Here is a 17,027-nt window from a genome sequence, read left to right on the forward strand (position 1 = left end):
TTCATTTAAAGAGTGTTTTATGCCAGGAGGAATTTGCCTAAAAGATGACGTAGGTAGGAAGGAAAAGATTAAGCAAGACTTATCTGTCACATCTCTGCTTTAAGGTTTTTTTTTGTTTTTTGTTTTGCTCACGGCTTATTTCGTTTATTGCCGAGCTGACGTGGGGGCGGCATATCGCATAATAAGCAAACTCAAAAGCAGCCTCACACAATACTTGGTGACAAGGTGCGTATGCCACAAACACTAATTGAACAAGCCCAGCAAATTTCATGCTAATCCGCCCCAGGCAAAGGCTGAGTGCGTAACACTAAGCCAAGAATGGATGATGTATTTAACTGTCACTTTCATTTGATACATACCCACATTAAGTGCAAACTAAGGAATTTTTGAAAAAAACACTTTTTAATTTCTCCCACACAGGATTTGGAATTGAAGATACGTTAGGTACAGCTAATGAGACCTAATGTAAAAAAAACTGCCTTTGCAAAGAAAGTGGTCACTACATCACTCGATAGATACTGGCAATCATAAGAATCACTAGAATAATTTAGAGTAATTTCCAACCAGTGTGCCTGCGGGAGATTATCCAATTCCCCTTCATTTATCCGAAGATTATAATTACAAATTTATAAAGGCCTTTCAGAAAGCACAATAAACTCGTGGATTCACCTGTTGCCATTCGTACAACAGAATACTGTAAGTCACGGCTACCTGTGAGTATATCAGTTTTGTGTTCAATTAAAATGCACAGATTTTACACTGAGTCCATTTGTTTGTAAATTGAGCTGAGAGCATCATTATTTCAGTGAATACTTTTTATGACACTTGTGTTTGGGGGTGTACCATTAGATTTTATGTGAAATGGGTGCCTTAGCTCAATAAAGGTTGGGAAAACATCATCAACAACAGACATATTTGAAGTTATTTATTTCTTTAAATACATGTACCATTCAATAGCGGACATAAAGTTATTTGGTACCACTCATCACAGCAGGCAATTGCAGCACCTCAATGAACAACAGGCTAATATATATTCATGAGGCACCACCATTATTTGAAAAAAAGACAACTCCTATATATATTCATAGTGCCAATCAGTTAGCATAACTATCTTTAAATCAGAAAGTTGTACTCTCTTTGAAATTAATAATATAATGATAATAATTAGAAACAAGAATAGCAAAAAAATGATGTGCCCGTCACAAGCACTTAAAAAAAATGGAAGTGGTTCTCATAAACCTAACTGATTATTCATTATATTTTTTTCCCATGTCCTTACAATACAGACAGCAAACCCTTATGTACCCTTTTCATGAGAACATTGAATGAAATGTGATGTGAAAACACTTAAGGGTCAGCTAAACACGTTCAGTAACACGTCATTTGAACATTTAAAGAGGGTGGGTGGGAACAAGCGGGAAATGAAATAGTAATGTACAGCATTTAATTTAAATGGCAGATTAAAAAAACATGAATTTAGGTTCATACAGTAGCTCGCACAAAAGCCAACTAAAAGGAATATTAGAGCAGATGGCCAGCCATTTTAAGGGTCTAGGGCATGGTTTTCTAAACTGAGGATTGGGATGCAAGATGGGTAATTTTTGGGGGGTTGCCAATTGTCAGAGTAAAACAATGTAAACTGGAAGCAGGCATAAATGTTTTTGGCAAATGGCTTTTTGATTTTGATGTAATTCTTGTCTTTATCATTCGTTTATTTCGAGGTTATGGCAATATGTTTGGATACTTAGAAGGTATCAAACTTTGGGTCTTGAGCTGCAAACGTTTGGGCAGCCCTGCTCTAGAAAGTACTCAGCAAATGTCAAATGTAATTTGCATGTAAGTTTTGCCTTAATTCTTAAGGTTGTCTGTGCACATTGCCTTGGTGGACGTTCTTAGAATCCCAACACTGTCAGCCACGTTGTCTAGGAGCAGATCTCCTTCAAAGCAAAAAAATAAAATGGAAGCAAATTAATGACATGCCAAATTGTACTTTGTATTCCCCTGAAGTTATAGGCTGGATGTGCTGATCCAAGGGTGCGTGCGTACCGAACCTCAGTGCACATATTCATCATCGCTGACGTCTGAGTCATCGGCCTCCACCTCGCCTTCAATCACAGATTTCTTCCCTCTGCAGCATGACACCACCAGGCCGATGAGGAAAGCCTGAGGAACAAAATGAAAAACACACATTAGAAAATGCTGGCTCGGGAGTGTTCAGCAAAACAAACAGCTATCTAATTGATCTCTGCGCATGATTTAAAGTGTGTTTGGGGGGGCGGGGGGGGGGGGGGGGGTGTCCCATTGATTCAATTCAGTTAAATAGTGAATTATCCATGGAAACATACAATGCAGGTTGTACTCTGTCTCTAAATGTATCGTGGGTGTGTTTTGGATGCAATATAAAAAATATTGTCATCTACACCTCATACAATGAATTATTAATAACCATTAGACATTATTCTTGTTTAAAGAACCAATGTTTCTGTTACAGTATATTCATGTACTAGTGGACACACTGGATCACATTCCTAAAGAGCTGCTGCCAGTGAATTATGCTGAACATGTAACAGGATGGAGGGTAAATGGACGGAATTTACTGGGAAACTCTTCAAATAGTTCGGCACAAGTTTCCAAATCCAGAATTATCTTCCAATAATAACTTAATAATAAATGAATAATAATAATAACTGTATTCGTTGAGTAAAGTGTCAAGCATATTTCAATAAAAATATCAATGTATCCCCAAGTTCGTTAAATTGGTGTTTCCCAAACTTTATTTAGCACATTTTGTAAGCAAATCTCATGATGATGATCAGGTTACTGACAAAGTTATTTAGACTTACTAAAGGTTTATACATGCAGAAATGGGCAAAAACAGGATTGCATTTGTGCTTTATCAAAACTCAGACAAAATGCAATGGCTCATTTTGTATCTTTACATCTGAAACACAAGTGCGCCGGCAAAATGAGAGGCGGTAGGGAGAACATTTTGAAATGCCATAAACAAAAACTTCTACGACATAACGTCTGGAATATTTCACTGCACAGTGATATTTGGTTCTGGCTTCTCCCAGAAGAGTTTTGCACGTGTGCTGTCCAAAGTTTTCAATCCAATGTCATAGATCTAATTGCCACGCACTCGGGGCAAGTTGAATCAAACAAAACATGCCTTTGATGCGGTTGCTTGCTTCCCTAAAATTATGGGAGAGATTGTGCACATAATTTGGAATTTTAGTAAAGGATCACAATCTTAGTAAATCATGCACAGCATGCAATCCAACAGTTGGTCTGTTAGCGCAAACAAGTGATTTTGACCCACTATTTAGGCTTTTAGTAAGAAGACCTTAATGGGAAATTTCGGCCTTTTTCGGCCAGAGTATTAACGTTCTCGTGGTACACCGGCTCTCTGACCAACATATAAGCTATGCCAGTCCTCGCAATACTTCTGACCTCCGTGTTTTTCCTTGTCCTCAGTGCTCCCTTCTGTGTTCCCCGCCATGTTGACCTCTTCCACCTGCTCACGCCACCGCCTACTGCATGTTCCCTGTCTCGACAACCCAGCAGTATGCCTCAAGGATCCATCTCCAAATCCTCTTCAATAAACCTTTCACCACAAACCTCTCAGCCTCCGCTTGCTTCTGGGTCCAGTTAAAATCAAATCGTGACACACATGATTAGAATCAGCTACCACATTGCAATATTTGAGGATTTTTTTGCTTGGTTGTTTACAGTGGCTGAGTTTTACAAACTTTGTGATTCGAAGTTAAAGGGTTCCTCACACATTTAATCCCACCAAATGTATACAAATTGAACTGTTTAATACTGACATAGAATTTATGTACTGTGGAATACAGTAGAGGAGGGGACAAGAACAATGACAATAGACTGCTGTTGTTGTATTAAACATGAGAACAACTTACCCCAATAAAGGCCCAGTTTCCAAAGTAGTAGATGGTACTGAAGAACCAAAACTTATGGAGGAAAAGATATGTCCTGGTCACAATGCACTGATCTGAAAAAGAAATAATAAAACACTAAGTACTTGTAGGCGGCACGGTGGACGACTGGTTAGAGCGTCAGCCTCACAGTTCTGAGGACCCGGGTTCAAGCCCCGGCCCCGCCTGTGTGGAGTTTGCATGTTCTCCCCGTGCCTGCGTGGGTTTTCTCTTTTTTCTCATAAAATCTAATGCCTCCCAATCTAATTCCTCCCACATCCCAAAAACATGCATTAATTGGAGACTCTAAATTGCCCGTAGGCATGACTGTGAGTGCGAATGGTTGTTTGTTTCTTTGTGCCCTGCGATTGGCTGGCAACCAGTTCAGGGGGTACCCCGCCTCCTGCCCGATGACAGCTGGGATAGGCTCCAGCACGCCCGCGACCCTCGTGAGGAGAAGCGGCTCAGAAAATGGATGGATGGAACACACAAATTTGTGTACAGACAGAATAATAAACTCGGCATTGCTCTTTCTAACACATGCTACGATACTTTTAATCTAAGTATTCCTTCACTGATGAGATTTGTACAACACACACAGGTACGCTTTCACAACAGGTGATTTACAGTACATCCATATTTTTGAATAAAAAAAATTAAAATGAAGAAAATGAACAGACACATTTTTCTTGTCTGAACTATGACAAAATAAGAGATGTTAGCTTTTTGCAGCGATATTTTCCTGAATACACCTGTGAGGTGGATTATTTTCCAGGGAGGAGGACCAATGGAAAGTCACATGACTTCACATACGTAATGTTTTTCATTGTACTTAACATCTTCACTTAAAAAGTCAACACTGGCTGCTACACTACACACTGCACTATATTACTACTCAAAGGCAGTGTCTAGGCCTGTTCTGTTAGTGTAAGTAAAAAAGACAAGTAGGTCTGAGAAAAGAGGAAAGCCGTGTCACTGTCAGAGTGAATGTGACTTTGAAATGGATGAATGTGGACAGAAGTGGTACCCTGTTATACACTGAAAAGGTAAAAGCATGGTTTAGCATAGGTTGTGGGTAAGAAATGTTACTTCATCATTCTCTGATGGTACTGCTTTTGGACAATCGTTATGTTACAGGGTTTCTGCTGGATTCACCAAATAAAAACTTTTTAAATAAGTTTTTAAGACATTATAAAGGACATTTTAGACCTATATTAGACCATTATGAATGACATTTAAAACATACTGTACATTGTGACATAAAAAAAACATAAAAGTAAATTAATTCAAATTGAATGCAGTATTCAAGTAGCTTATGTGTACCTTGACCAATGAACTGCATATATACAGTATCTTAGTGAAGATGCAAAAAAATAAAATAAAATAAAATCAGCTGACATTTACAGTTTTGTTCACAATAACAGCAATGAACTAATATTTACAGGTGGTCCTCACTTTATGATGGGTTCAACTTGCAGTGGATATGAAAAGTCTATACACCCCTGTTGGTAGGTTTTTGAGATGTTAAAATGTGAGACCACTATAAATCATTTCCACAATAACTTTTTTCCACACTAATGTGACCTATAATCTGTACAACATAATTGGGAAAAATAAATAAAAATACTGGATTAAACTTTTCAGAGAGGGGAAGTAAAAATCAACAACTGAGATGGGAATGTGGCACAACAACTGCTGGGAATGTGGCTATGTTCAGTAATACCACATTCAATCTCATGTTAAATGGGAGTCTCAGCACACACCTGTCACCATTTAAAGTGCCTCTGATTAACGCTAAATAAAGTTTAGATATTCTAGTGGGCTTTTCCTGACATTTTTGTCATAACAACACAAGTCATGGTATGCAGAGAGGTTCCACAGCATCAGCGGAATCTCATTGTCCAAAGGTATGAGTCACATGAGGAGTACAAACACAAATTTTCATACACTGTATATGGAACACATTACCAAAACACATTACCAAAAATTGGACGTTCCTCCAAAAACGATGAAAAGACTAGAAGAAAATTGCTCTGGGAGGCTTCTTATAATCTTCATTCAAAGCCTTCATCTTCTTCAAAGCCTTCATGTTTCTACTGTACAGGGGGGCTTCGGTTTACAATAGAGTTCTGTTTCTACAGTGGCAATATAACCCGAATTTGTATGCAAGTCGGCCATAAATATGAGACAGTCAAACAGAAAAACAGTAGGCAGGATGTAGCCTAGTTGTTAGTACAGCGCACAGCTTCATTATAGTTCTGAGGCCTGGCTGGGCTTTGAATGTCGCCTCCGACCGCGGAGATGCATTTTCTCCCTATGCTTGAGTGGGTTTTCTCAAAATTGGTGTGAATGTGAGTGTGAATATTTATTTTTCTATATTCGCTCGTGACCAATCCAGCATGTCAACTGGTGCCTCCCGCCCAAAGTTAGCTCAGATAAGATGTAGCTCACCTGCCACCATAAAGCAAGCAATAGAAAATGAATGGATGGATAACAAAAAACGAAGTACGGCAGTAACAGTAGCTTGCCTTCCTGTGTTGCATAATGATGTATTCTTACACCACTGCGCAAACTAGTTCAGTGCCTGTGGTTCGGGACCTCAAAATCTCATGATTTCAGTTAATATTTGTCTGAAAAACACTTCAAAGGCAGTAACTGAGGTGCCACATTACTACATATTCTTACACCACGTGCCGATGTTAAACTCTAAACGTCAGAACTGAGAATCCCGTATATATTTAAAATAAAGAAATACATATTTGTGATGAGTTCATATCACAGCAAATAGAGAGCGGAACCTATGGAGTTGTGAAGGGATGCCAACAATTATCTTTAACATCATCACACCCCTGAGAAAGCTTGTCTATATTCATCGCAGTGACCTCACTATTATCCACCAGAACCTGGGACATCTGCAGCTCTCCAGCTGCTTACCTGAACTCGCACGGTTACGAGTGGGACCTACAGATGGTTCACAATAGTGGCCTGTCGAAATATATTATGATGTACACTGCTGACCCACCTCACCTTGCTATCATTAGCGCGCTCCGAGACGAGCACGGGGCAGTATGTGAGTACAGGTAAATTTACCTGACTTGCCATATCTTGGTGAGAGGTGTCTTATGTAGCCTCATGAATTATGTACAACTTCCATATCACCATTATAAATACGAGCACTTAAAATGTGTGCATGAACACACACACACACACACACACACACACACACACACACACACACACACACACGCACAGACATCTATTTTTTGTAGTAAGTCTTTCAACTTGAAGGCAGGCATAATGTACCAACATTGATTTCAGTTCCAAAGTCCTATCCCTGCATTATCTTGGGCTAGCTAAGATGTGACAAACCCTTTTAATAAACAGTTTTTAAGGAACAGGCAGATGAAGTATACTTTCCTATTTTAAAAAAATATGCAGCTGCACATTAAAACATTCATAATTCTTGCATCAAGTTTGTTGTCTTTCCAAACAATAACAGTGATGGGGTGCTGAAAAATACTTAACAGTGCAAATAACAATAATGATGAATATAAAAAACTAAGACAACAGCCTACCACTGTGATAAAATGAAGTTACCTACATTTTGAGTTGGTTCAACAACAATGGACAGATGATCCTTTAATATTCAACCTTGTAAATAGCAATATCGCAAAAACGCCAGTTAGCGTTACACATTCTCAACTGTATTAATGTGTCGCTATGGCAAAGCATATTTATACACTACGAGCCAGTTACCGTAGCAGCTGCTTAATTGAAACCAGCAGTAGCAATGTGTGTTGGAGAGTTTGTGACCGGGAACCGTTTTATGACGCACTAGCACATCGTAAGTGGCCATTCCACCAATATGTACCACCAACCCAACCGCTTTCCTTTATATATGCACAATTAACAATATTTGTTTTTAAGTCTTTTTGAACATTACAGTACATTTCGTTACTCAACTCCTTCAGACAACAAATCGTAAGGACGTGAATAGGGCTGGTACATCGTTTGAATCTGAGCGATTCCGGTTCCGATTCCTTATTTCGATTCCGATTCTTTTAGGGGGCTGAGTCAAAAAGGTTTGCATGGTTTAAATCGCAGGTGTCAAACTGGTGGCCCGGGGGCCAGATCCGGCCTGCCACATCATTTTATGTGGCCCGCGAAAGCAAATCAAAATTGCTAATTGTGTTCTGGTGTAATAACATTGATATATTTGCAAGCATTTTTGTTACCAATTCCCCTTTGAAAACACATGTATTCGTGGAGAAACGTGTTTTTATAGGCTTCTGATTTCAAAACTGGTTACTCATCAATGTGTTGTGTATACTGTATGTAATTATAGGTGGTAATCTTTTGTTTATTTGGGTTCACAGTTGTAGCGGCCCTCCGAGGGAAGTCATAACTATGATGTGGCCCATGACAAAAAGAGTTTGGCACCCCTGGTTTAAATAAAGTGGCGGATATTCACAACATGGGCATCTGACACCTTCGAGACAACATAAAATTACAAGCAGCTTTCACAAGTTGCGAGAAAACAAGGAATAAGAGGATACAAATTTACCTTTCAGTACAAATGTTGCCAAATCAAGCCAAAACAGTTGGCTTAAATAAATGGACATAGGTGCGCCTCAAATAACTTGAACTACATGTTGTCACGTCAAAGAATAAGAAGTAATCAACCATTTCCATATTTCAAAATGGAGTCTGGAGTGGTAGAAAGAATGCAGATTGTCATTAGGATCACTGTTAAGTTCGCCAAAGGGAGCCAATGCAGTCTCTAATGGGGGTTGCTGATGTGATGATGGAGGCGTTAAAGTGATGGCAACAAATAACGGTGAGGACCGATAACTTCTTGCCTGAGGGAGCGATCATTAGAGTTGCACAAGACAGATATACACTGTGCAGGATCAACAATAATACACAGTGAACCCCCATTTATCGCGGAGCATAAATTCCAGGTTTACCCACAACAAGTGAAAATCCATGATGAAGAGAGATCATATTTAAAAAAACATAGTTTTAACCCTCCCACACACTTTAAAGGTGCCATATTTATTGTATTTGGGATGTAATATTGGCTCTATGGTATAACAAACATTAGCAAGTGAATATTCTAAAAAGTACAATGCGCACACATTTGGAAATGCAGCAGCAGAGGTAGAACAATGTGTGCCATAGATGTCCTTTTATCCTCGGGACATTTCAGACTGACAATTAAGCAAAAAAAATTAATTGTAATACAAGTACTCAGCTTACTGCCACTTATTTGTTGCAGATAAGAAGCACTCTATTTAGGATGAACATACTGCTATTCGTAAATGGTGGTTTCTTTGTTCACCAATAAACACCCTTCACCAGTTTTTGGCAGGCTAATATTCTGATTTAATTTTTTACTTAAACGTATGTGATGCCTCTGATGCTTCCTATCCAGGTAGGAGGTAAAATTAAAATCAGGTCATCTACATTTAATGTCGCATCAAAACCCCGTAGAGCTGCAGTTGGCAATATACCCTGCTGACTCTGGCATGCTTGTGTTTTTCCAACACTACACTAGTGAAGAATGCCAACAACTCCCTAATCTAGGAAATGCAGTTCTCTTAAAAATATCAGGTGAAAGCAGGTAAAAAGTGCTTTTAAATGTGAAATAGAGAAATTCGACACTGGTAAATACATCATAGAATAGTAAAGAAATTCCCAGATTCTATGCAAATGTGAACAGAATCTGAGCATTTTGAAGGTGGTGCTCTGATTGCTGCTTTTCTGTGTACGAGCTTTCCTCTCATACTTTTGCAGAAAAAGTCCAACAATTCCGAACGGAAAACTAAAAGTGGACCTATTCACTATTGTGCAAGAAAAACATGCACAAAGAAAATCCAATTAGTTGCTACAACATCCACTGTGTATAGCATATGAACAGCTGTGCTACTTTATGAATCAACACATCAAATGGAACAAAGGCCAAAATACAGAATTTGGTGTTTGTGTTTTCTAGGAAAATATGATTATATTTTCTTATAAAGTTAGCAACAGATAAAATAATAAGCCATAGTTCATGGACTCCTTACACTGTATCTGACTTAATTTCATTCTGTAAGAAGTTGAAGCTTAAATGTGTAATTTAGAGTCGCCAATTAACAATTTGTATGCAATATTTGTTTTGGTCAGTTGGGGAAAGTTTCCTCAAATGACTTGGAGGCGCCAACAAACAAAAAATAAATGTGAGAGTGGTACAGAAAATGGATGGCTAGATGAATGATTAGTTCTACAATTCATGATATGCTGGTCTGTTTTGAACGTGTCAAGATAAATGAACTGGGAAAGTTATACAGCAGCTATAAGGCACAGGTGTCAAACTGGTGGCCCCATAAGGCACATCATTTTACGTGGCCCGTGAAAGCAAATAAAAAATTGCTCATTGTGTTCTGGTGTAATACCATTGAGATATTTGCATGCATTTTTTTTTGTTACCAATCCCCCTTTGAAAAGAAATGTAATTGTTGAAAAACATATTTTTATAGGTTTCTGATTTCAAAACTGGCTATTCATCAATGTGTTTTATATACTGTATTTAATTACAGTATAGGAGGTAATCTTTCATTTATATGGGTTCACAGTTGTAGTGGCCCTCCGAGGGAAGTCATAACTACGATGTGGCCCGTGACAAAAATGAGTTTGACACCCCTGCTATAAGGGAATTGTGACGTCAATGAGGCAGCGTACATGTGTCTCTATGCTTTGAATTAATTTGAGAGACTTAACAATCAATCACTTTAATTAAATTTTCTTTCAGACTTCAGGAACTTGCATATATGCAGTGCAGTATCTTGTATGCATCTGGTGTTGTCCTGTAGTCACGCACTTGCTAAAATAAGAAGCATTTTTGAGGACTTTGAAGTACACAGGGTGTCAACATCAACCTCAGCATTGTTTATTTGACAGAGTCAGATCTGATAATTTATTTGGGCAAGGCTTATTTGCTTAACTGTGGAAAATGGATTGACAAGAGGGAGAGAGTGAAATCTATACAAATACATGCCAGATTAGTGTAAGCAAATCATAACGTGCCTTTCATTGATGGGAGTCGCTCTACAGTACAGGTGATGAATAAAGTCCTTTTTTACTTGATAAACAAGTAAATAGCATATGCAACATCTTTTGAGGTGAAGGTCAATTGCAATTTGATACAAGTCGACCAATAGTACTTTTTGTTTGTTCACATCCATTTTCATAACACCAGAGAAGGCTGTAATCTATATACTGTGTTAAATGGAATCACAGTTAAATAAATAATTTGCTATAATTTCATGTTTAACGTATCTATGGTTAAGAGAGTAAGATGACAAATGTATTAAATAACATCCATTCATGGTCTGCCTTGTTTTTAGCTGGAGGGAACTCAGAACCGTTGATTAAAATAAGGAAAATGACCCAGTTATTTATCAAGCATACTTATATAAAGCCTACTTGCATTTGGGTCATACACTATATTGCGAAAGGTATTTGTTCACCTGCGTTGACTCACATATGAATTTAACCGACATCCCATTCTTAATACATACATAGAATGGGATGTCACGTATATCCATATGTGAGTCAGGCCAGGTCAATGAATACTTCTGGCAACGTAGCGTACCTTAACCTTAACTAAAATAGCAATTATATCATACCCGCTTTGTGTGACTGAAGCATGAGCTGGATGCATAATTCATAGTTAGAAACCTCCTTGCTAAGATGTACAGTTTTATGTTTTTGCGACTGATGTGCTGTAATAAGTGTTGGCATGGCGACAGCAAGAGGTTCCATACCGCATTAGTAAATGGTTGTCCGTGTTATTACTCTCCTTAATAAATAATGGATGGTGATAAAGAATGCTGAACAGTGTTCTACATGAAATGGCTTTGTTGTACACTGCCCTTGCTCTCCTCCAACTTACACTCAATTTGTGAGGAATGAATCTTTGATAATGTGCAGCGGGATCCTGCAGCATCTCACTATTAGACTGCTGCTACCTTACAAGCAAAGATAACACACTCACCCTCAGGCGCGTTGGCATCACAGACCCTGGTGGTGCCAAATGAAGAGTTCCCCGACGTAAGGCCTGATGAAGGACTCTGCCCAAAAAAAAGAGAAACAAAATTCACAAATCTGTTTAGCGGTGTCTGAGGCTGACTGAAAATAGAACAATGCAAAAATATGAACTACCACATTTATATTATTAGAAATCTACCCAGGATCAAAATCTTCAGAAAAATGAAATACAGAATTTTTTTTCAAGAAGCAGAAAGCTCTTTGAGGGTTTTAGAGATTTCACAGGTGTAGCAAACCTCCGTCAAGAAATATGAATTAAATTGAAGTTATTTCAAGGAAACAGAAACCTTTCTTGAAATATTTTTAAATAGAAGGCTGTGAATCTCCATTAATTTTTCAGACTTGAGCAATATAGTACCTATATTTGAAATACATATTGTACTAAACATGAGTTTAAAGCAAGTTTCGATTAAGACCACAACAATAACGAAAACTTAATCTTCTCTTTCAAATATATAGAAAAAATATTGTCTCTAATTAAGGGGATGGGAAGGTTGGCTTGTTTAAAAAAATAAAATAAAATAAAAAAAACTGACTTTTTTAGGTGAGGTAAAGACACAGTGGTGCATCTAAAGCAGGGGTGTCAACTCATTTTTGTCGCAGGCCACATTGTAGATGGCTGTTATGACTGAAACAATAAAAATCTTTAATTGCCTCATCATATTTACACACGAAATGTATGAACTAGTTTTGGAATCAGAAATCAAGGGTAATGGGTTTTTCAACTATTATTAATGTTTGGTAACATTGCAACAATATTGTAATGTTACAATATCTCAACCTTATCATTTATGATTTATGACGATTTGAAATTTTGGTACAGATTTTAACAAGAATCATGGAAGTTGACACACATGATTCTGCCTTTGCGGGCCACATAAAATCATGTGGCGGGCCGGATCTGGCCCCCGGACCTTGATTTTGACACCTGTGTATGCATACATACACACTCGCACAGATCATGTGAAAGGTAGACCGTCTTCATGGTGTAGAATCCAAGAAGAACTACAAACGGTCTCTGTGGAGACCACACGTACGCCAAGCTGCAACCATCATCAGAGCCTCATCCATACAAGTCTCATCAGGGAGGCCGAAAACTAAAAAATAAGCAGGATGAAGCGACACAAACAGCTTTCCTCACCTGTATAAGATATTTCTGGCTGCCATACATGACGTACTGAGGGGCAAGACTGTAGATCATGTAGCTGGTATGGAGCACAATCAAAAGCAAAATCATGCAGAGGAAGAGGAGAGCCTGGGGACGGGTTCTTTTAGGTCTAATTTTGTACAGCTGGAGTGGAAGGAAAAGAAACATTTGAAAATGCAAGTGCACATCAACACAAAAACTTGATATAGAGGTGCTGTTTTTATTTACCCTTATCCAGAAGAACCAGATGCCCATGTTGCGAATACCCGCCATGGATGTGAGTACAAAATACATTGTGATGACTGTAATCAGGATGTAATCCAATGGAAAAACCTGCAACACCATTATCCGAAAATAAATGCAGCTTTCACATTTAAAGGATAGTACTTTCCGACCACCATAACAACATCAAATGTTATTTGGTTTATGAAAACATTTTACTGATTAATGGGCTCAAATCAGACACCATTCGTGACCCAAGGAAACAGTACAAATATAAAGTTGAGCACATCTTAATTGAGGATAATTTTATGCCTACATCAGACTACAGGATTTTAGCCCCGATATTGGCCCGATTAGCGATTGCGGGCAATTTCCCTTATCGGGAAAGACAAAACTTGTGTGACAAAATTGACGACCAGGGATTTGGCCTAACGATAGCTCTACAACGGCAAAATGAAAATGAAGTGCAGCGTGTTTGATTTTGTGGGGAAGTCTTCCTTGTAGTGTGACACATAACAACAACTCTACAACAGCGCACATCGACGTCAACCAATAGAATTGCATCTTAGCCTCCCATGTTTGCTATTGTCAACATACTTGATCGCTGTTGTCAACATTTATTCACGAGCACGAGCCAATGTTTACCGAAGCTTTAGAGAAAGAACAAACGTTAATGCTAGCACTGGCTTGCTAGGCTAGATAACATTATGTTGCCTGGTTGTGAGCCGTATTGTATTAAAAGTACGTGAACATACCTCAAGCTCTTAAATGGACAGCCCACTTCCAAGCACTGGTGACGAGATAACGCTTTGCCTGTTTTTGTTCTTTCTTTCCCCAACACAATACAATGGCGCGATCCATTGTTGTTATCGTCGCCATGGTTAACGGGTGTATCCATTGACCGTTGACACGTTTTCTGGTTCCGCCTCTCCGACAGTAATTGATTAGACAAGATAAAGCCCAATGATTGTAAAAGACGGGATACTGTGCCATCGGAATAAATGTCGTGTAGTGTTGCCACTGTCTGCCCGAGATGCGGCAAGATTCTATTGCCGTAGTCTGACATAGTGCAATCGTGAAAGAACTAAATTTGTGCTGTAGTCTGATCGAGGCATTATGTTGCACAAAAGACATGAGTGGATACTTACAGGCTGTAAGGCTAATAGAAGTTCATTCAAAGGATTGGTTAGATTGGTGCCAAATATTATGAACCCAGAGCTGATGCCAGCAGAGTGGAGAGCTTTATCCAAACTGAAACACAGTAGAACAAAACCGTAATGAGAAAGTACTGTTTGTGCAAAATTAAATTTCAAAACTTACTTTTATATAGGTCATATTTAGATCAAGAGACATTCAGGTCATGTTAAAACACAGATGCAACAACAAAGACTTACTTTGAAATGAACAGTGCAACAGAAAACAGAAGAGCAACCAGGATGAAGAAACTGCCAAGTATAATCTGCACAAAAAGATAATATACAAGTATATATACAAAGTATAAAAAATGTGTTAAAATACTGAAGAGTTATACCAACAACATCAATTTAAGATATTAAGCAAATGATATTGCTTTGAAAAGCATCTACTGGCCCTTATAAATCTGCCTTGTCTTATGTGAAGGCAAGACCATATGGCTTGGCCCTCCAGTTTGGCACTGATGCCAAAGGTGACAAAGGGACGCAACGGTGCAGCCCAGACATGAGCAACGAGCTTCTAGCTTGGGAGGTTAGCAGCAGCCAAAAAAGCAATAAAGCTTATTAAATGCTTGAGGGACATATACTGAAAAAATCTTGTGCCAGAAGGAAGTATGAAATAACTGGGCTACAGTTTTGTCAACATATAGAGTGTAATTTAAACAATACTCAATTTACTGAAGTGTGGGTCCATTGTAATTGTAAGGAAATTAGCTTATTTTTGGTGTCTAACTGCCAACTGACCAGCTGGTCACAACTCAGTAGGAGCTTTAAAAATTCAAAGTAGGTGAGAACAAAAATAAAACAAAAAGCATTAAATATTCATTATTCATGGAATTTTCCTGGTACGAACTACGTACTTGTGCTAAAATAAGATTTAACTTACGAGATAATGATACATGCAAATATGTTTGGATAGTGTGTGGAGTTTGCATGTTCTCCCCGTGCCTGCGTGGGTTTTCTCCGGGCACTCCGGTTTCCTCCCACATCCCAAAAACATGCATTAATTGGAGACTCTAAATTGCCCGTAGGCATGACTGTGAGTGCGAATGGTTGTTTGTTTCTATGTGCCCCGCGATTGGCTGGCAACCAGTTCAGGATGTACCCCGCCTCCTGCCCGATGACAGCTGGGATAGGCTCCAGCACGCCCGCGACCCTAGTGAGGAGAAGCGGCTCAGAAAATGGATGGATGGATGGATAGTGTTTAAAGTTTTCTTTGCATTCACAAGAAGAAGACAACATTTGCATGAGGCCAAATTTAATTTTTTTTTTTACTGATCTGGCGACCAGTTCAGGGTATACCCCACCTCTCCCTCAAAAGTCAGCTGGGATAGGGTCCAACACACACACACACAACTCTAATGAGGATAAGCGGTACAGAGGACAGCTTTATACTCCCATCACCATGCTTCAAATTGTGAATTGTATTTTAGGAATGAACATTTATTTAGTCCAGTCCAGCACAAATTAACTTTGTTGACTGGGAAATTACTATTTTTCTCTCAAAAGTTTTGGAAATCCAGCATTTTTTACCATGGCCATGTTTATTTTTTAGACTCTTTGTGCTTTGCGATGATGCAACACACAGCTGTCTTGAATACCGTGGAATGCTTTGAGATGAAAGTGCCCAGCACAGACCCTTTCCAAAAAATTTAAATATCATCGAAAAGTTAATTTTTTTCCCCATAATTCCATTCAAAAAGTTGAACTTTCATAGATTATAGATTCAGGGCCCAAAATTTAAACAATGCAAATATTTGTTTGTTTATTTTTACATAATTTGAAGGCTTCCAGCTCATAAAACCCACAAAATCAGGAATTCAAAAAATTTTAATACTGTGAAGAAATCACCATTTACTTCTCATTTTTTTTTGAAACAAAAGAAAGAAATTAGGGTCACATTAAATCAATTAGAACATGGTACTTTCAAAACGATATGTTAATCTCAATACTAGGTTGGGAATCCCTTTGCTTTAATCACTTCCTGGATGAGCTGTGGCATTGAGACAATCAGCCTGTGGCATTGCCTGGGAGATATGGAAGCCCAGATTTCCTTGATGCTTGCTGTCAGTTCTTTGTTTTTAGGTCTGGTGCCCCACATTTTCCACTTGATAATACCCCACAGATTCTCAGTGGGGTTTAAATCCGGCGAGTTGGATGGCCAGTCAAGCACTGTGATGGCATGGGCATCAAACCAGGTTTTGGTGCTTCTGGCGGTATGGGCAGGGGACAGGTCCTGCTGGAAGATAAAATCTGCATCTCCATACAGATCCTCAGCAGAAGGAATCATGAAGTCCTCTAAAACATTCTAGTAGACTGTTGTGGTGACCTTGGATTTAAGAAAGCAGAGTTTACCAACACCTGCACTGGACATTGCACCCCAAATCATGACCGACTGTGGATGTTTCACACTTGACCTCAAGCAGCTTGGGTTCTGTT

General features: G+C 38.7%; 1 protein-coding gene across 2 annotated transcripts in view; it reads right to left on the minus strand.

Moving 5' to 3' along the window:
- Window positions 1-910: 910 nt before the first annotated feature.
- lmbrd1 (LMBR1 domain containing 1) overlaps window positions 911-17,027 on the minus strand; it is a 60,861-nt gene continuing 44,744 nt past the window's right edge. The window contains exons 10-17 of one of the 2 annotated variants that reach the window (XM_061690755.1): window positions 14,790-14,854; window positions 14,544-14,646; window positions 13,402-13,506; window positions 13,168-13,317; window positions 11,974-12,049; window positions 3,921-4,012; window positions 2,052-2,163; window positions 911-1,937 (exon numbers count right to left, since the gene is read on the minus strand). In XM_061690755.1, the coding sequence (XP_061546739.1) occupies window positions 2,053-2,163; window positions 3,921-4,012; window positions 11,974-12,049; window positions 13,168-13,317; window positions 13,402-13,506; window positions 14,544-14,646; window positions 14,790-14,854 (702 nt within the window). In that variant the 3' untranslated portion in view covers window positions 911-1,937; window position 2,052. Of the gene's footprint in view, window positions 1,938-2,046; window positions 2,164-3,920; window positions 4,013-11,973; window positions 12,050-13,167; window positions 13,318-13,401; window positions 13,507-14,543; window positions 14,647-14,789; window positions 14,855-17,027 lie in introns of both variants that reach the window. The other variant, XM_061690753.1, reaches the window with a different exon arrangement.

This window comes from Phycodurus eques, chromosome 11 (assembly GCF_024500275.1).
Source record: "Phycodurus eques isolate BA_2022a chromosome 11, UOR_Pequ_1.1, whole genome shotgun sequence".
Taxonomy (NCBI): domain Eukaryota; kingdom Metazoa; phylum Chordata; class Actinopteri; order Syngnathiformes; family Syngnathidae; genus Phycodurus; species Phycodurus eques.